Source organism: Egretta garzetta, unplaced genomic scaffold (genome assembly GCF_000687185.1).
Source record: "Egretta garzetta isolate BGI_Z169 unplaced genomic scaffold, ASM68718v1 scaffold526, whole genome shotgun sequence".
In the NCBI taxonomy this organism is placed as follows: domain Eukaryota; kingdom Metazoa; phylum Chordata; class Aves; order Pelecaniformes; family Ardeidae; genus Egretta; species Egretta garzetta.
Window position 1 is genome coordinate 1183767 of NW_009259967.1, and position 21430 is coordinate 1205196.

The following is a 21430-nucleotide window of genomic DNA, read 5'->3' on the forward strand; positions in this document are numbered from 1 at the left end:
CACTCAGTAGTGAAGCTTATTAACAAGACGTGATGCAAGAAGTGTGTTTTGGTTGCCTGGGCCAAACTCAGCATGGGGATAAGCCAACAGCTGGTCTGTGAAGTGTTTCTATCACTTGTCACTCCCGCAGAGTTAACTACTTCATCATTGAAGTTGAATATGCTCCAGGTTCTGAAAACCCAGCTAATATACAGTGAAATATGACAACGTTTGAGCTTCCATTCATGACAGGGAAAGAAAACAGGAATAACATAGTTGAATAAAGCAGCCCCTGCCAGCACAAGCAAGTAGAAAATCTACTGCACATAACCTAACAAAACCCTGTTGCCTTGCAAACAGTGGAAGCTCTGTTGGATCGCTACCTCCTGGACACATCTGCATTAGGGAAACCACACCTCTCATTACAGCAAGGATGTGGTTTCTCCATTAAATTTTTCAGGATGCTTCAATAAAACAGAAGGCTGATGACTTTAATTGGGACTTCTCCCCTCAGTTTTACCACTGGGACTGTTTGAAATTATTGCCAGTACTGGGTGCTGAAATGAGAGGGAAAGATTTTTGGCCCAGCTTTTCACATCAGATCACATGATGGCCTGACAACCAAGATAATGGTCACTGTAACCCAGACAAATGACTTTTTCATAAGACCATTTTCTTCAGCACATAAAGCTACAATGGTGTACAAAGAACCACCACAGTGCGGCAGTAAATGGTTTCTTAGTCAGGCCAGATGACTGCAAAGAACATTACTACATGCATTGGACTGTGAGACCTTGGTTCAAGCCCTGGTCTTGGTTTATCCCACAGATCGGCAACTCTAGCTGCACCTGGTTTCAACAGTGGTTCTCATAAGGTGATCAATTAGGCATCTAAGGGCTATCCAGGATTATTCTTTTTTTTAACACTTTGAGTAATCACACAGGTTTCTTACTGAGATTTTTTTTTAGAAGTCAACAGTAAGCACACTGAGAATCATAAAAATACTCCACAGATTAAGCTGAAACGAAGTTCTCATAGAAGATGACTTTCCCATTAATATTTACCTCAATATGGGCCAGAGCATCTGTCAGATCTTGGTGACACTTGTGAATTGCCTCAGCATCTCTCAGACGCTCACCTCGTAATCTGGTAATTTCCAACAGCTCCTCCCAGGAGTTCCTACAAGGGAGGAAGGGGAAAAGAACCATGTAAAACATTCAGACTAGGAATAAAGAACATTAACAGTCTGAAGAAGGACTGAAAACAAGACCTACTCTTACTTTGTTTTTCATTCCTCCCATTAAATTTTGTTGGAGGGATTCTATGAAGGGCAGCATGTCTCTCACCCTACTCTGTCCTTGTCCTCCTGTCTGCTCCAGGCACTTAGATAGATGGTCCTATATAAGGATGCCTTTCTCCAATATGCTTTTTGGGTTTTAAATGCAGGACTTGGAGGACTGAATGAGACCCTACTATTCCTTCATGCTTCTCTTCTGGGCCAGTTTGGACCAATGCCACACATAAGCTCAGAACATACTAACGTTGCTTCTGCAGAGCAGTCATGGGATTCAAACTCAAAAATCAGAAACAATAAAGAAGCAACTAAACTCCTAGATTTTCAATTAGGTGATCCTGTTTCAAAGAGCAAAGGAAGTTCACTCATCCCTTACTTGTAAAGCACCTCTGATGCAATTTACAAGAAGCCAAATCAGCAAGCACATAACGTCTGCATTATAGTAGTCTATTTTTAAATGAGGCATGGCAGCAGCTCTATATCAGTGAGCAAATTACATATTTTGCAATTAGGGCCTTATCCTTTTCTAATTCCTTCTAGCTTCCTCCTCCTTGAGAGTGAATTGAAAGTACAAAGCATTACAGAGCTAACACAAGTCTCCTACCTTAGGTCTTTCTGCTTCTGCCGAATTTCCCGGGACTCAGAATGCCCACAGTTCAGCAAGTTGTCTGCCAGCTGCTGGCAAGCCACAAATCTTTTCCCAGCTGCTTCCAACTGACGTTGGAATGTGTCATATTTGGCACAGAGTTGCTTTTGAAGGAAAAACAACATAATAAAAAGGCATTTTGAGTTCTGTCTTTTCCCAAACTTAGCTATCAGAGCACAGGCAAAAGACAGGTAATAAGCTGATCACAATTGGAGATGGAGTAATTGCAGAGAATGACTGGATTTTACCTCGAAAGACCATGAGGAGCTGGAAACTATTAGCAAAACATGAGGTTTGTGATGCAGATGGGAGGCAAAAACATTATTACCAGGGATAGAAATAAACATTCAATGTACAATGAATTTAAATTATTAAATGATATGTTTTCACTTCATGAATGCAAATGTGTATTCAGTACTATAACTGAATAAAGTAATCCAATTTTAAGATTTAGGACACAAGATATTTTGAAATAAATTATAAAAATGAGGATTCTGAATGGCTATTTCTTTCCAATGGACTGACATTAGATTAGCTTCTGTACCATGTGAAGAGATGTAGCTGTAGATGTCTGTACATCAACATTTGTGATGAAAAAAATCCTTAATGGAGAACCACAGTGAAATAACTGGTTATTAAAAATAGAAAGGAGTTTCTCTCTAAAGGCATAGACATTTTAGCATGCAGTTGTTCTGTGCAGCTCAGCCCCCACAGTAACAGGATGTGTTAGGCAATGTTGCCTGTCTGTCATAATGAGTCAATCCTTACCACCCACTCTTCACCCTTTTCTCTTCCCGCCTCCCAGTTATTTATACCTATTTCTTGCTCTGTTTTATAAGTTTTCAAGGACAATCTTAGAATCTTTTTACAGTCTCCCTACATACAGTTTGGTTGATTTTCGAGCTGTTACTCAAAAAACTTACCAGGACATGTTCGTAATCATTTCCATAGTCTTCAGAGCTGGCTGTTTGTTTCTGCTGAGTGACCCAGTCTTGCAGATCTTCATATTCTCGTAGAAACTCATGCAAGACAAGAATCTCATCCAGCTTCTTCCCTCTGTTGCGGGAAAGAGACAATACAATCAGACCAAGGGAATGTAAGAGGAGGGCAATCAGTAATTTTCTTCCTATTAATCCCTAAAACCTCTCGCCATCAAGATTCATTCTCTTTCATTAAAGAGCTGACTTCATTTCTCAAAATTGGAAATCATGTTTGTAGGATGACAGCTGTCAGCCAGATCAGACTTATTGGCTGAGTTTCCCAGAAAAGTACTATGCCTAGCTGAGCTCTCTCCCTGGTTTTGTTGTTGTTTTGGTGGGTTTTTTTTGGTTAGGGTTTTTTTTTTTCTCCTTCCCATGAGAATACCCTTTGTTTTTTTCCAGATCTGTCCTGATCCATCTTTCTAAAGATAATTGTAGTACTTATGAAAATTAGAAGGAAATCTTCCTAATTGAGGATGGTACCCCTGGAAGGCAAGTGCTGTGAAAGCCATTTTATGCAATTCTGTACATATTGTCTGTGCAGCAAAATTGCTGCAACCTGTTGCATATTTCTGATCTTATAAAGCAGTCTGACATATTACAGGTCTTCCACAGTAAACAAAATACCAATCCTCCACCTGCTAACACTGCCTGTCCATTGTGCAAATATTCTAGGAAAGATGAACCTGGCTTCCCTGTTTGATCCACCAAGGAGAATGCAGATCAGAGGTGCAAACCAGACCACCAATAAGGTTCCATGAGACCCAGGTTAACATTAAGCATGAATACAAACATTTCTGTATTCAACACACACAAGCATTGTGATATTTCTAGATTGAGTATTTATTTTTCTGACTTTTTCATTCACAGGATTTTCTATAGATGCTTTTATTTTTTGAATTGTAAACAAGACTAAAACCATAAAATATTGGTATTTCCTCTAGGCTTAATTATTCTAGTATTCAGACTCATTTATTTGTTATTCTACTTGCAGAGCCCCTTCCTTTTCTGAGGGAAATTTTTGTGGAGGAAAAACCTAAACTGTTCAGATATTTGTTCCTTCCTGATAGGAAACCACAAGTGTTTAAAAACCCTGTGCACAAGCAAACTGTCCTGTTGTAAATATCTTACTGTAACAATAACAGAAAGGAAGCAAAAAGAAAAGTAAATGACCCATTCAAGAATAAAACCTTACTTATACTAGCACAGCCATTGGGCATAAAGATAACTGCAACCGTATTTGTCTCCCTTCTGCTATGTAATGAATTAAATAATTTTCAAGCAACATTAAGGAAACATTTAAAAAAACATTTTTTTTCCTTTTGATAGCAAATACCACAAAGGCAAGTCAGAATCCAGCATCTCAAGTCACTTTACAGGAATATGATGAAGGATAAAGAGGAAATTTGGATGCTTCAAATCCTTAATATGTAGCAAAACTTCCTGAATAAAATACAGCGTTCTTGCTTAGCAATAATGAAAAGCTTATAGGTGCACAGAATTCTAATATACTAATTTCCTAAATACTATTGAAAAAAGAGAGGAGATAATGGATATGATCTAAATTCCAATGAGGTAACTAAATTCCAGTGAAGTATCCTCTACAGTGGGCTTTGTATCAAAGCTAGGATCCAAGAGGCGGTTTAGTTTATACCTTGCTGCTGCTAACTCCTGCAGCTCCTGGAGTCTTGAATGAACTTGTTCCTTTGGTCCATCAACCTCAACATACTGGATGGAACCCGCAAGAGGAAGAGTTTGGGCACTTTCACTCAATTCTTTCATGAAATTTTGGTAAATGGCAATCTCATGCTCCAGTGCCTGGCAGAGAACAGAGTGGATTAAGAGCCAGTTGTCCAGGGTATCCACTGTTTGAACTTTTGCACCAGCTTATGGTGTAGTCATTGAGACATTAAAAGAGGAGAAAAACTTTCTGGAAGCATGTGACATTTCCAAGACTTGAACAATTTTAGATCATTTTCTAGCAACATTTTTTGGAAAAGTAGTGTACATAAATTCAAACAAATTAGGTGAATAAAGACAATTAGAAATTCCTGATGTGTTATTAGGCAGAGAAAAGTATTCTTGGAATAATAGTCTATCTGTATCTTTGATTCTAGGAAAAAAAAGAAAAACAAACGAGGTTTTTGCATGCATCTGTTAAGACTGAAAAGCAGATATCAGATCATATTTTTGACCTCAAAAATAAGATCAGAATAATCACCGTTCTCCTTTTTCCCCAAACTACATTTTTTCCAACCATATTAGTATACTGTATTGATCACTTCTATCAGTCCGTTCACATGTAGACATATACCAATAATATCTTGTAGATGGCTGGACACTTAAGTACCAACGAGATAGAAAATTTCACAACTGCAGACAGACCAGAAGATCAGGCCAGTGTACAGGATTTAAGCAGAGAAATACCTTATGTTTCTTGAGGAGTTTCAGTGTTCCATCTTCATCCTTACCATATTCCTTGCTTGTCACAAGTGGATGTTTTTCTGCTATCCAAGCCTCCAGGTCTGAAGTATTCATTAAAAACTATCAGTTAAAGAGAAAACAAATTAGTTTCCACCTCAACTTTGAAAATACTCATGTCATTTTTTTTTTAACCTACTAAATTCTAAATGGAGGGTGCATTGTAAGATTTACTGTGATGTTTTATTAAATATCAAACAAAGGGTATTTAATCCCAAGAACTACTATTCCACACTGTTCTGTCAAATTATATGAAGGTGAAAGAGGTCACAGATGGAAGACTTCAGTGCAGGATAACTAAGGTCTTCTCCAGGTATCAAAGCTCTGGCAGTAAGTTTCAAGTTGTCTTACTTCTCTTTCTTCACATCACTATCCTGACTTGTCTCTTCCTTTACCTTATTCACTAAGGGTAGGGGCAAACTGTATAATATCAGTGTAATATTTCTCCTTCCCCTTCCTGAGAAGTCCAAATCACTTATAAAAATCGGGCTGCATAAAGCCTAAAGTATGGACAGTTGTTTTCATAGATGGAGGAGATAAGAGCCAGATGATCAAGTATGAAGGGCCAGTTCAGGATCTATTGCATTACTTAAGTCAAAGCCTGAGGCTGTATAAAGGTATTGAGAAAGGAGCTACTACTAGGAGAAATGTGTGTTCTGCACACAACCATAAGGGATGGGTACAGAGTCCAAGGCAAATCTCTAGAACAGCAGCTCTAGACTGGGGGCTGCATTCAGCTATGCAACCCTGCCCTCCGTTCCCATGAGTCTGGCCTCAAGCAACGCAAGTGAATACCAGCCCCAGCAAAGGTGTTCTGTTATTTAAAAATTTGGGATTCTTGTTTGAAGAAGCTCCCGTGTAAGCACTTTGCTATAATTTGTACCTCCTGGAAGCCAACTGAGTGCTGCAGCTGCTTCATCCTTTCCTCACAGGCCTTCTCCAAGCCCTGCCAGGCAGCCACAAGCTCATGGCATTTCTCACTTATTTTCTGAGCTGATGGGTGCTGGCCAACAATCATTGTCTTTCCTTTATCCAGGACCCGCTGAACTTGCTGTTTGTGGGCATTGATTTCTGCTTGCAGTTCCTGGGAATGAGATAAAAGAAAAAATAGGAATAAAGGAAGGGTATGTGAGGACAAAGAAATTCTACCGTGCTCCTAATCCCAAGCAAAACTGGCACCTGGTGACAGTGGGCAGAGTATAGCCAGTGGAGACAAGGTCTGTCTGGTTCTACAACAGCTGCAGCCTCAGCCACCAGTCCCAGACTCGCTTGTATAATGCTCTGCTCTTGGTGCTCCCATTGAGGGAGGAGATGAGACTCTGTAAGGCAGCAGCAGACATCACTACACTGGCCTGGTTCTACCCCTGTTCCTTACCATGCACCTGCCCCTTCCCATGCCCAGCAGCTGGGGGGGCTGGGAGATGGAACAGGACAAGGGATGAGACACAAAACTGGTGGATTCAGGAAAGAGGGTTGGGCTGCCTATGGGAAAATAAAATATCGCAGAAGATGAATGGGCTGGAGGATGATAGGAAAAGAGACATTGCCAACAGTACCATGACTCTTGCTCCATAAAGCCTCCCCACTGGTCTCACAACATTTCTCATGGAACTTGCAATCCATGTGCTGCAAATTCCAGTGTTGCCTGTGGTAGAGGGCAGCTCTGAAGTGCCCCTCTGGCTGTGAGGAACTGCTACAAAGAGTCAAACTCTCCAGAAATGTGTTAACTTGTCTGTGTAAATATATTGACTGAGGGATGTTCAAACCATTTTACAAGCAGTACAGAACTAAAATAAACATTAAATGGCTGTTATGTGCTCTCCTAGAGAATCTAGCATGCACATACCTCAAGACTGCATGCATAATGGAAGCAGTAAGCATAGAAATACAGGATGAGCACATAACAGTCAAAATATTCAACCCAGACCAACGCACAAAGCAAAAACCTCAGGGCTTTTTTATATTTAGTGTGAGGTACACTAGCTTTTTATCCACTTTTAATAGGAAGAACTACAAAATTTCTCAGAATAATAATACTGCAAAATGTGATAAATTTTGCAGTTCCCACAGGAATTTCATGTTTGCTCTGAAAATCATCACCACATGGCTAACTAGACTCAGTTCACTGGAACTATTTTAACTGGGCTAGTGCTGGAATCAGTGAATGTACTCATTGAAAGTGTGGCTATACATTTTGCTTGCGACGGTCTTCCTGAAAGTAAAGGAGAACTGTGCAGGTGCTGGTTTGCAGGCTGAGGTGAAATGCAATGTACCAACATGCTATAATACACTTAATTAAATGAGTTACCTTGTGTTTTTGCAACAGGCTTTGAGCTACATCCAAGGACTTCCCACAGTTGGTGGAATGGGCGATAGGCAATCGCTCATTAATCCAGTTCAGTTCCATGTCATGATAATGGTAGAACTCATAGAGATCCACTGCAGCTTCCAGCAACTTACGTCTCTCATTGAGAGGTGCTTTCAAAGACTCAAACCTAGGGGTCACCCATTAAATAAATGTTAAAACAAAGCTTTATCATGATTCTGCCAAGGGAATTAGGCTATGTTACCACTGTGAAGATTAGAAAACACTGAATACTTCTTTGCAATTAAATGTCAATAGTTAATGCTGGCTGCACATACAGGAATCCCTTCCCCAGAAAGCTACTTTTGGCAAGTAGACCTATATGATAACGCTAAGCGTAAGCAGAGGAAAAGTGATTTGCACCTTTGAAATCCTAGGCTTGTCCTATGACATTTTAAGGAACTAGTCACTATTGAATGCTGGATCACTGTGCCTCTTAGAAAGCAGTGGATGACCTATGGATAAGCAAAAGTCTATAGGAGGGGGGCAGAAGCAAGGAGAAGGCCCAGTAATAAAGGTTGAGGTGGGTTAACAGGCAGCTGTGTAGGTGTAGCTCAAAGCACTGCTGTGAGACAACTGGGCGGAGAAATCATTGCTGAATATGGGTTAAACCTAATCAACCAAAACACATTTTCTAGAAGGTAGAACAAAAAATGCTATTTGTCACAAGGGGTGGAGACAAAAAGAGAATGACACCTCACCTTTTCAGATATTTCTGTGTTTCATCCAGAATCCTCTGGGAGTCAAAGTGATTGGTGGCCATTTTCCTCGCATGAGATACAATAGAGTTCATTTTCTCTGCCAGCTCACATGTCTCATTTTCCAGCTGTCTGTGCTGCTTGAGTAGATCACGGCTAGAGCGCAAATCGTGGCCTGTCTCAGATTCCTGAAGAACTTTCTCAATTTTCTCTATCTTCTTTTTGGCATCCTGCCAGGAAAAGGTTACAGTACACTCATACTGACCTTTCAACACAATTTTCTTTCACTCAGCCCCTCCCACAACAGATTCCTGGAAACAATTTTTAAATCCATACGTCCTTTCTTGGTAACATGATGGCCAGGTATCTCTAAGAGGCATTTCCTGGGAATATTTTGTTTTGCACACTATTTTTGAGCGCTCTTCTCTCTGAGATCCTAAAGTACATCATTAAAACCAGTCTCTCTGAACTATCTTCAGTGACGTGATACAAAACAATCAAACAATCTTCAGAGGCTTCAGATTGTAGCTACAACACAACAGCAGTTCCATGATATACTGGTATCGAAACAGCTTCACAGTACATTGTTCCCCTTATACAATTCGCCTGGATGACTGTGTGCTTAATACAGTGCTGTGCCTCCAGCCCCCAAACTGACGCCAAGCAAGCAGTTATGTTTGCACAGCATTGACCCGTGCAGAGAGTTTTGATTGCTTTCCCAGTATAGGATGGCCACACAGATGCAGTGCTGAGCCTGAGTTCAACAGCTTTGTGCCTTGGTGCTGTGCTGGCACCATTATCCTGCTCACAGCTTTGGAGTGAGCTGGGTCAGTGTTATATGGGGTTTTCTCTCCTGAGACTAAGATGAAACGGACACCTTAAAATACACTTTTATCTATATAGTATTCTTTTTTGTGAGGACCACAAAACAGAGGAACCAGGCTCCTAGGCCATTCCTCCCCTCTCTTCCCCATCACCTTCTGACCTGGAGCAGTTCCATGAGCTGTTCTTGCTGCCCAGCTTGTCTCAGCTTGTCACCTCGCTCTATCATCTTGCCATACAGTTTCTTCCACTTCTTTTGAAGCTCTGACATCTTCTCCTGGATAGAAACTGCAGCATAATGGTTGTCTTGAATCAGTTGATTTCCTTTCTGGAGAAACACAACACACCATTTTTTTGAGCAGGTCAACATCTGTGAAGTCTGAGACAAGATGGAACGCTTAGCTCCAAAACTGCCTTCACCTTTATCAGACTAGCAAAGTGCTCCTCGTTAGCCATCATTTCCTTCTCAGCAGCCTCATGCCACTTCAGTTTGCGTAGAACATTTGTTGGATCACGATAAGATTCATCTGATGCAATTTTGTACTTCTCTTCCATCCATATCAAAAGCTCAGCAGCATCACGATTAAACTCCTTATGGAAACAAACAGGATTAAATTGATTTAACTTCTGATTCTGTGTGGATTTGCAGTGCATCCTTGCTGTTAGAATCAAGCCCCGATTTTTTTTTTCTAACAGTTAGGAAATGTGATATATTTTTATATAGAAGTTGTTCTACATAATCAATCCTCTTAATTGAAGAGGTATGATCTTGAACTACTGATGAGTTTTTAAGCCCTTGGAGTAATATCTCTTAGTCCCCTTTTTACATTTACTAATCTATTGCCTTTAATTGTCAGTGAAGGTTTGCATTTTTGGTAGACTATTCTAACCATAAGTAGTCCAATCCTCCAGTATAACTTTGTATCTCAGCACTGGAAACTATATTTGGTGCCAAAAGTACAGTTACTGTAAGTAACTGTGCCAAATTATTAAGGCCTAGGACAATAATAAGTAATGAGCAGAATAAACTTATCCAGTAGACAAAATATTCTGTTGATATTTTTGATTCAATATCTTCATTTTTGTTTTGGTATTTCGCTATGGTTATGGCCTTGTAAGATTTATGGCCAGTGCATCACCTGCTCCCTGGAAAGTGAAGTTCTCTCTCATAGCCAAAGAGAAAGTGAGGTCCAGTAGGAATTCTCAGCAGTTTGAGATTTGTCCCATATTAAGAAAAAGGATAAAATTATTTCATGCGTGCCTGACCAAATCTGCAGTATCAGTCCTTTTACCTGCAACTGTAGGGAATCCAACAACTTCTGTTTTCTCTCAGCATTGCTTTGTATCAGCCGCTCCCACCTTCGCTGGAGAGTGACCATTCTCTCTTCAATACTACCAAGAAAAACAGGAAGTCCAATCCAGTACTAGTTATATTGGTTCCCCTTGGTTGTACTGTAGTCATGACTCTGATATAAATGGAATCTACTTCAACACCTCTGTTGACAGGACAAAGGGATATACGGGCCCTGTCCCACGTCCATGCTAGGCTCAGCTGGAAAGCAGCTATTGCTTGCCAGCTGCTCTTGATTTTCCTTTTGTATGGCTCTGTTACATTAGTGAATTGCAGTCAGGTATGTTTGACTAAAACACCCAGACCTTTCTCTTTCCCAAATATTCCACCTTAACTAATAATTTTCTCTGTGATGCAAGTGCAGCGAGGCTGTGGAATGGCCTTCTAATGGTAGTATTTCTGGCAAGAAATCAGATTTCAAGAGCAGCTTTATAAATTTGTGGAGGGAATTTTCAAGACATTGTCACTTGTGATCACAAGAACATGGTCTCTTTGATCCAAGAGGTCCATTCTGACCCTATATTTCTAATTCTTGTTTATACAGAGGTCCCCTTACTGGACTGCAGTGGCTCTAGCACAGTAAAGGAATTACAGATCACAGTTCAGCTTCAGCAAAAACATCAAGGAGCTGTTCCCGATGGATTATTTCCTTGTGAACTCTTCTGTAACATTTTAACAGCAAACATTAACTCTAATATGTGATACTGATAAATGAAGGAAAAATTGTTTTGTGTAGGCATTTAATGAGTTTACATTAAGGAAGTTTTAACACTGTATGAAATGTACGATACAAGGCGAATTATTCTAGCATTTGGTCAAATGACACTTTTAAGCAAAAGGCCTTTTGCTTATTGGTCCTGAGAGCATAAGTCTGTATTTTTTTGAAGAAATCCCTCTTCCCCCCCTTGCCCAGCAGATCACAGAATGGAGGTCAACTAAATCCTGGCTCAGGGAAAGTTTTCCATCTCCCCCTAATCACACAGGATCGTTTATTAAGGCTAAATAAAAAAGGAAGGAGTTTAGACTCACACGTGAGATGCAAAGTGCCTGCTGTCTATTAGGTTCATCCCATTTTCATTAAGTGCTTCTACTCGTCTCTTCAGTGCCATCAGCAGTTGTTCAAATTCCTGATGTTGCTTCAGCAGGTTTTGAACAGCATCTACATGGTCCTGCATTTAAGAAAGAAAATTCAATCAAGTTTTTTCTTCGTCACATGTTGTTTGTGTAGCAATGAAAAAACATTTTTGGACCTTATATTCCCCCTTCTCTTTCAGGCAGGAAATATAGTGTACATTTTGCATGTGCCTAAGGATGTTCAGGGCTACAAAAAAGCAGAAGGTGTTTAGGTTTGTATAATATCTAGTTCTTCTGGTTTATGTTTCCATTTTGGTTCTATTTTCACCTTATAAGAAAATCTGCATTCTGAATTTATGCCAGCACTCTGGCACATCTAGGTAGGTGCAATACAAAAGGCTGTAACTAAGTAAAACTTTATTCCACTTGGTTGACCCAAAAGTATTGAATTTTCAGTTTCAGCTGAAAACATAAAAGATGGTGAGATACCACAACCTCCTCCTTCACTGATCTGGTGAATATTGCCTGCTTTTGTTTTTTCACTTCATTTGCTGTAATGTTCTTAAAATACTCAATGAAAAGAAAAAGCTTCATTATTTAAAAAGTCGGGTTATTACTTCATAAAAAAAATAATATTAATTATGTTCAAGCCAAAACCTTTTTAATGGTTAGCCACCAGACTGATGAGTCAATTGTATATAAGCCATCTGACATGTACAAACACAGTAACAAAGGGCAACTCTAGCTGTTTTAAATTTTTTTTTTTTGAGAGACAAACTTCATTCTTATTAAGATGAGTAAGAGCATAAGAACATTAATAAGAACCTGAAAGTCTAGTTTCCAAGTATTAAAATGCCATGACCATAAGAATGAGGAAACTGATGTAATTAAGAAAATTGTTGCTACTCCCTGGATGGGGAGACAAAGTAAGAGAAAACTGCTGCACATACCCCAAGGTCATTCCTCCGGAAAAAGGCCTCATGGCCAGAGAGGGCTGCACTGATACGGTCTCCCTCCCTATTGAACTTCTGCAATTCCAGGCTCTCCTGCAGCTTTTTCTGACGCTGTTCCCACATTTTCTCCAGCTCTTTGTTCTCCTTGGCAAGCCTCTCCATGGACTGGTGGACATCTGTGGTCCTGCCATTACTGGGTTGTTCATGGATTACTTTGCGTCCTAGCTCTTCCAGCTGCACAAATCTTCACAGGGTCAAAAAGAAAAGAGAGACCTCACTGCATGAGGGAATATGAATTCTCTTTCATCAGAGCTCTTTGCTCTCTTAGCAGTGCCTAGAGAAAAGCCTCCCCCGCTTTCACTCTTTTCCTGCTAGCCATGGTTGTGCACTACAAAGTGCAGCTGTTTGTTTGCTCAGGGACAGATGCTGGAGGCAGTAGGTGAGATTTCCCCATTTGGATGGACAGCCCATACAAGCAGGCTTTCCAGTTAAAAGGGAAAGGAGGGCCAGCTCAGAATCTGAAACTTCCTAACAGTGCAGAAGGAGAACTGAAGATGATGGCAACTGGAATCATAAAACCTGAGAAGGAAAGGACTGGGGGAACTGAAACAAAGAGCAGATGGCACCATCTGAGTGTCAGGAGAGCTTGTGAAATACTACTCCAAACATACAGCTTCTCCTTCCCCCTCCATCAGCCATCAGGATAAGTATGCAAAAGCTAACCGGATTTTCTGTTCTGCAGTCTCCTTTTGACACTAAGTTTCAGGAACATTTGAATAAACTTTCAGCATGACTTTCATACACAATTCATGTACATGATAGACATGTTTCATCTTCACAGTACTGTTCTCATATCACCCCACTCTGCCCACCTTGACAGAATCTCTCTACCTTTCTTTCTGAGACCTAATTTCTTTCAGCAGGTCCTGATGTTCCTTCAGCAATTGCTCTGCAGAAGCCACGTCCACACCCATTTCTTCACTGCTCAGTTTCTCCCGAATGCCTTCTGCCCACAGCAGGAGCCTGCGGCTGTCTTGCAGGAAGGACTGTTGATTTTGGGCCCGCTGTAGAATGTCCCACTTCTTCTGGGTCTCCAGCTTGAGCTTTGCCAGAAGCCTCTCCATGTTCTCCACCTGCTCAGTGATGGCCCTGCTCTCTGCAGGGTTGGTGTCCTTAATCCTACAAGAGGAAATAAAGTACATTCAATTGGATGAATACTTCAGGCCTGTAGAGCTTGAACCAATACTCTTTAAAATTAATGGATTTGGATACTTAAAATTCCATTAAAAAGAAAGTCAGCTAAGGCAACAAATGCTCCATGCTGACAAGAAATATTGGTGTGAATGTAGTATACTGCAGAAAGTGCATCCCTGTGAAAGACTCTGGTAACACTGTTGTGGTTCAGGGATTCATTCCCATTGTGAATGTACAGAAAACTTAAAGTAGTAAAAAACTTTAATTTTATATTTCAAATTCCAACTCCTGTGCACAATTCTCTGCTATCTTTCTTCCTTCATTCTTGCTTCCCCCGATTACCCTCTTTCAGGGCCTAAATGATACTTAGTTCAAATTGTGGAAGTAACTCCCATTAGTAAAGATAATTTGTTAGATTTGTGGTATTTATCCTCCTACAACAGTGAAGTCTGGAAGCAATCACTTCACCAATCACCCAGCCATACTCAAGAGAGATTATCTCAATTCAGCAGACAAGTCAGTTCTTCAAATTGCTAGAAAGAGAAACTTCATAAGCTGCTCATTCTCTTTATAGCCATAATTTACAACATGGTCTTAGAGAACTAGAAAAGAATATGGAAACAAAGAGTAGGTTCCTTACGATTTTGCAACACTCCTCAAGTATTCAATTTTCCTCTCTATCACCAGGACCTCTCTCTCAATTGCAGACAGTTTGCGCTTGTCTGACTCCAGCCCAGCAGGTGAGTTCCCTGTTTCCAGATCCCTGAGTTGGACCATCTTCTCTTGCAGTAGTACTCCTATGCTCTGACAGTCCTGTAGAAACGTCCTCACATCAGCGACTCCAATCAGCTCAGAGCCCTTCTCCTCCTTCAGAGTTTCCATGTGTTCCCACCTTGGAGAGAGATAACCCAATTACTTGCATCTAGCTTCAGCCACTACCCCAAAACTTGCCTTCACCTAGAGAGCAGATTCAATTTATAGCCTTTGTTATACATGAGCTGTGTCCTTTTTCTATTCAGAGTCTTGTATAAAGATTTCAACAGGATTTAAGTGGGCTGAGGATGTGAACACTAACACTCCCCCCAGCCTTGAAATTCACCTCGGTGCCATCTCAAGCAAGGGGACCCTGCTCAGGTGACCAGAACACACTGAACACTATGCCAATGAATAACAGGGGTCAAAATCAGGACCCAGCTGTGCCTCTCAGTTCCAGCTGTGTGGCATGGTGCCAGGAGTACACACCAGGTACTAAACATACTTGGTGAAGTCAAACAGGGTTTCATGTTCCTTTCAATATTTGTGAGGGGCACCCTCACTCTGATGTTTAAGTAACCAAATCAGCTGCTGCAGCGCAATGCAGACAGAACTGCTCTGAAGCCATCGCTGTTGCTTATGGGTGGATTCATGTTGTGCTTTAATACACACACACAAACTGCTGCAGTTTAAATATCTCAGCGCCAGGGATCTAGAAGCACCCCCCATCCCAGCGGCATGATGCCAGGCTCAGGGCCAGCCTAGAGCCAGTGTGGCTGAGTGCTGGCCCTTTCCCACAGGTGACAGTGGGGACAAGCTGCCAGGTAGCTCTGAGGATTGGGACTCACCTCTGGCCCTGGCTACCACCCCAGGCCTCCCCTGCTCACCTCCCTGTGGGACTGGCCCTGTGTGCTGAGCCCTCCTGCCCATGCCAGCTCCCAGTCCCAAAGGGAGCCATTGGCCCTTGCTGCAGTCTGGCCCAGGCCCAGGCCTCAAACCAAAAATTCCCGGCCAGGCCACAGCCCTGCCCCCTCACCACAGACTAGTTGGGCTATGGGGACTACGGGCTGCCCCCTTTCCCCCCCTCCCCTGCTCCCTGGATGGGGCGGTGGGACAAGCCCCAGCTGCAAGGCCCAGCCCAGGCCCCAAGGAGCAGCCCCCACCCCTTTGCCCCAGTCCCTGTTTGGTGGCAAAAGCCGCACCTGAATACAGCAAACCTCAGCCACACATGAAAACTTCCCCTCAGGCCGATTCTGGGAGTTAAAGATCTATCAGACGGGTATTCTCTCAGTGTAGTCTAGATCAGGCATGAAAGGTCAGCTCTCCAATCGCCCCCATGAGACAATCCTCTGTCAGTAGCTCCTTTACCTGCTGTTGATCTTTTCAAGCCAAATCTGGATCTCAGAATATTTGCTGGGATTGGTCTTTAGATATTTAACAGCTAAGTTTTCAATATCTCCCATCTGGCCTTTGCCTGCAGCCAGTTCCATTAAAAAGCTCTGAAATAGGAAAGATACAAGAATGCAGAACATGTGGTTTTTCCATTTCTATGGACATGATTCTCAATAATCCATCATATTCACTCATCTCCCACTTTCACAGTTGGCTTCTCCATTTACCTGTCTGCTGTCACCATAGACACCTGTAGTTCCCCTATAGCCCTCCTGACCTCCCCTTGGTGTACACCCTACACCTATGCACATACGTCTCACTCTACTGGGATGCAAGTGCACTTGCAGGATTTTTTAATCAGCTGGCATTTTTCTTCAAGTGGCATAAGATAAACCACAAAAAGAGTTCTTTTGTACTATATTTGTCCAGGATACCACATCCACAGGGGAAGTTAAAGGGACATAATTACATCGGCTTCAATAAGCTTGGCATAGTTTATGCGAAATAAATATCTGATTTATGTACTACTTCATGAATTGAAATGAATGAAAAGACTCTCAAAACTTCATTTCTCAACTTAATTTCTCAATCTATTCTTCCAAGGTCAATGTGATTTAAAAGGTGTCATCTGTGAGCAGGAAAAAAGGGTACCTGATATTTCTGCTGCATGACCTCCACATTGTCTGCTTGAGGCTGAAGAGTCCGGAAAATGTTCTCTTTGTCTTTCATCCATGACTGAAATTCTTCACAAGAGCTACAGAAGCGGTAATATCCAATCATCTCCTCCAGAGCCTTTTTTCTGTCCTGTAAAACAGATGAAGACTTAGGTATTGCTGTAATAATTCCTTCCTGTTTGAAGAAGAAAAAAAAAAAAAGAAAAACCTTGCATTTAAACTACAATACACAGGTGGTAGCTTGGTAGTTTTGCCAGACACTGCTGAAAGAGAATAGAATGCGTTACCTTAAGACTTGACTATTTTTGTGAACTGCAAAGCACGGGAGGGGATACTATACCTCAGCCACCCTCTGTAGATTTTCATAAAGTGAATCTATTTCATCTTGGGTCTTCCAGATGTTCTCTGGAAGAAAATGAACATCTGGACTGGAGGTTCCAGGGAACGCAGTTTCAGATGTTGCCCAAGAGCGACTGAATGGTAGCTTAGTTGTCTTTTGATTTAAGTCACTTGGGGCTTCTCTCTTCACCATCTGTTAAGCAAAATTTAACAGAATCAATAAGTGAATATTTCTCATTTGGACAAAAATTTCACATGGAAGGAAAATTTGGACTTGGTAGTTCAAATCACAGCATTCTGACCCTTTAAACAAAACATTTCCAGTATTTATTTGAATCTGTTTTCTTTGTTTTATTCTGAAAGAATGAAACAAATAACTGAAAAACATTTTAGCTTTGTTTAAAGAAGAAGTTTCATTTAGCTCATTTTAAAATATATTGATTCAGTAAAAAATACCTTTTTGTGCCCACATCAAGGTGGTTTTGGTTTTTATTTTTAAACTTTTAAAATTGCCAATAAACCAAAGAATTAACTATGTTCACATTTCTACTTGTGGTGATGCTTTAATACCTGAACACTTCCAGTTTCAAAGCCTGTGAGTGCCCTAGTGAATAAACGCTTATATTTGCACATCAATACCACCTTGTCACATGCCTTTTCATGTTTAATAACAAAGCAATACAATTTTTGTTCTAATAAAAATTAATGTTGGAATGATGAGGTAAAGGAAAGATCTGAAGTGCTCATAGCTCTCAAACTGGTTTGGCTAAACACCAAGTGATCATAGCAGTCTGCAAGAATCTGCAAGAATCAAGCTATGAAATGTGTCATTCATTTCCCCTAACTTCTGTTGACAAATTAGGTTATCTCAGGTCAGAAGTTCCCTTTCTAGTCAGTCAAAAAGAGGAGCATCTGCAGGGGTTGACTTCATCCCACATGCCTTAAACAGCTGTCCTGGGATGGTATGAACTGCTCCTGGAGCTGTGGGATGGTTCATCACTATATTAGGATGTAGAAAGAATTTGTGAAGATGTTTAGATTAAACACTACTTTTTAAAGCTGACTGAAATTACTAATGTTATGAGAATAAAGAGTGAGAAGCTATTTGTCAGGACTGATAGAAGGAACTCATAAACAAGCGTATTTCTAGCATTTCACAGAACACTAACTAGGCAGGCTATGAGTGGCCAATGAACTTCTTTGTCATCTAAAAATTTGCCTCAATTCTCATTAAAAATTACTTCTGATTTAAAAAAAATGCCCTTGTTTAGGTCATTTGGAATACTCTATTCTGGCAAAATCAAAATACTTTACATCATTAAAAACGATTCAATTTACATTCTTCAACAAAATGTGACACAACTCCTCATCTACTTACTGTAGCTGGAGCTTGCTCTGCTGCAATGTCAGCCTGCTCTTTCAGGCGTCTCATCTCAGAGGAGTAGGCCGCAATCTCCTTCTCCAGGCGCAAATGACGATGCAACAGTGCTTCAGTGCTTGATTCATCTTTTCCATAGTCCTTGCTGGCCAGAAGGGGCTGTCTTTCTCGTAACCATGAATTTGCTTCATCGATGTCAGCAAAGTACTGAGGGAACACAGGGAAGAAAACTCTTGGTTTCATCCTGAAAGTATCATCTCCAGCTCCTTTTTCTTTTGAAAGTAATGATTAAGACAGAAATGCCATTAGGTCTGTAGGTATAAAGTTACTTCCAGGTGTTGTGAAAGCTATGAATGAGCTCTAAATCTGTGATGTATTTCATGATCACATTGAGCACAGATAATTCACAGAATCACAGTGAGTAAATAGATTCAAGGATTGCCTATATAACTCTTTAAAAACTGCTAACTAACTAAAACTTTATGGTGCTTAATAGCAGCAGTAAAAGGAACTCGCATCATACGATCTTGATAGGCACCACATAATTCCAACAGATATTTACTAAAGGTTCTAAGGAAAGTCCAGCAACAAACAATGAACTCAGTCTACAACAAAAGTTTTCTTCTTTTTTCCAGAATTTGCAGTCTGCCTGGCTATCCTAAAAAGCAAAACAAGATTTTGAGATACAGAATAAAGGTACAACAGAAAAAAAGAAACCCCATAGTAGTGAAGGAAAAAAAAGAACAACTAAAACACCATAATGACTTTAAACTTATTAGACAAAAGAGAGAATTTGGACTTTGTCAGGAACAAAGCTCTTACATTTTGTTCAAGTGTCTCATGGGAACAATAGACTGAGCAAAAAACTTAGAAAAGTGTGAATAAGAATACCTGAGATAATGTTATATGATTTTGGAATGCTGCTTTTTTAAGAGCTATTTATTTGCAGATGTGTGAATGTTTGTAGCTGTGAAAGCGTAGATCAGAATGGCAGGGTCAAATGTTTCCCAGGCTTTGGGAAATTATGGTCAATCCGAGTCTTATGGCTTGTTTCTTTTGTTGTTGGTTGTTTTTTTTTTTTTTCATGTTAGACAAACATCACGCAACTACCCAGGTCCCACCCTCAAAAAAGACTATGCATCACCACTATTACGTGAGCTATTTCCATTAGCGTTTTTAACTTAGAGTAACTCCCAGCTGTTCAAATCTCCTGCCTGGCTGGCTCACAGGAGGATTGAGACTTTGCTACCGGAGATCTTTTTGAAGACTGACACCTGAAGGCTTCCTGCCACTGTTGCTGTGCATGTGGGGGTGTCCTGGTTTCAGCTGGGATAGAGTTAATTTTCTTCATAGTAGCTGGCATAGAGTTGTGTTTTGGATTTAGTACTAGAGGAATGTTGATGGCACACTGATGTTTTGGTTGTTGCTGGGTAGTGTTTAGTCTGGCCAAGGACTTCTCAGCTTTCAGCTCTGCCAGGTGCATGGGAAGCTGCGAGGGGACACAGCCAGGATGGCTGACCCCAACTGACCAAAGGGCTATTCCATACCATATGACACCATGCTCAGTATATAAGCTGGGGGAAGAAGGAGGAAGGTGAGGGCATTCGGAGTGATGGCGTCTGTCTTCCCAAGTAACCGTTATGCGTGATGGAGCCCTGTTTTCCTGGAGATGGCTGAACACCACTTGCCAATGGGAAGTGGTGAATGAATTCCTTGCTTCGCTTTGCTTGCATGCGCGGCTTTTGTTTTACCTATTAAACTGTCTTTATCTCAACCCACAAGTTTTCTCACTTTTACTCTCCTGATTCTCTCCCCCATCCCATTGTAGGGGCAGTGAGCGAGCGGCTGAGTGGTGCTTAGTTGCCAGACGGGGTTAAACCATGACAGGGGGCATAGAGCAGAACTGAACCACATCCCTGTCCCCCATACCATGCACCACAGCAGAGCTCTGCTTACCTGTTTGATGAGAGCTGCTGCCTGCAGCCGGCTTTTGCGATCAGCCACCTCGTCTTGGAGCTGCTGCCACAACTTCTGGAGGTTGTCTGTCTGCTTCAGAATGTCCTCCTGGCGTGCGGGGTTCTTCTGGCTGAGCTCCCAGCCCCTCCTCATCACACCTGCACATATGGCCCTGTGGGAATTGCACTCCACCTCGAGAGCCTAGCAGAAGGACAGGAGACATGTCAGCATAACTAACTTACCACCAGCTGAGAGCGAAGAGGGGGTCCTATTCTCCGCCATCGTAATACATACATTTCCAAGAGCCCTGTGTTTTATCCATGCCTATGACTTTTCCCTGAGCACTGAGATGATTGCCCCTTGACTCCCCCCCCACAAATTACTGTCCTACTTTTTGCCTTTGATGTGAAGCTTCTTATGCAGTCTTCTCTGAAGGAAATACTTATTTGTTGTCCACAAATACACAAACAGATGCACACAAACGTATATTAAAATTACAGATGCTCCTGTTTCAGTTTTGTCATCGAAGTTCTCAAGTCCAGAGGTCTCTTCACTTGTTCACAGTGATTCTTTGCCATAAGAAGGTAGTAGCTCATACAGCTAAGCTTTTCATAATAAGCACACAGCAAACTCTTAGGGAAAGGGGCAACAGATTTGTAAGCTCACACAATGTTATCCACCCTGCCTGCTGATTTCCATTTTCTTTTCACCATCTCTTTCTCTCTCCACATCTCTCTTGGCCAGGAAAGGTGGGTGGGAAAAATAAAAACTAGCGAACTTTTTTCCCTCCTGTCCAAAGTGAGCTAATACAGAGCCCTTCTGCTGCACTTCTAGTCCAGTATGAAGCATATTCCTTCTCTACCCTTTCCTTCCCCTCTTGGGCAAAAAACCCTACCCTATAAATTTTTTAAAACTCCAAAACCTGGTCATGACACTTGAGATTATGAGTGGTTTGACAGCTTTGGTTTGACAGCCAAAGACAGGTTTGACTTATAAGTACTGTACTGACTGAACTGAAGGACATAGGTGTTCTAAAATATTGCTATAATACAAAGACAAGGCACCACTAGCAAAGTAAGGTACCTTGTGCTTCTGAATAGA

The 21430-nt window shown here is 41.2% G+C and overlaps 1 protein-coding gene across 1 annotated transcript in view; it reads right to left on the reverse strand.

Annotated features, from left to right (window-relative positions):
- Window positions 1-21430, reverse strand: part of SPTBN5 (spectrin beta, non-erythrocytic 5) — a 97485-nt gene that overhangs the window by 60635 nt on the left and 15420 nt on the right. The window contains 20 exon segments of the mRNA XM_035895746.1: window positions 1044-1158; window positions 1878-2023; window positions 2843-2975; window positions 4554-4717; window positions 5327-5443; window positions 6264-6464; window positions 7689-7875; window positions 8447-8673; window positions 9429-9593; window positions 9686-9856; window positions 10558-10657; window positions 11646-11785; window positions 12641-12887; window positions 13535-13822; window positions 14478-14729; window positions 15959-16089; window positions 16634-16786; window positions 16997-17188; window positions 18374-18580; window positions 20330-20575. Coding sequence (XP_035751639.1) covers window positions 1044-1158; window positions 1878-2023; window positions 2843-2975; window positions 4554-4717; window positions 5327-5443; window positions 6264-6464; window positions 7689-7875; window positions 8447-8673; window positions 9429-9593; window positions 9686-9856; window positions 10558-10657; window positions 11646-11785; window positions 12641-12887; window positions 13535-13822; window positions 14478-14729; window positions 15959-16089; window positions 16634-16786; window positions 16997-17188; window positions 18374-18580; window positions 20330-20575 — 3582 coding nt within the window.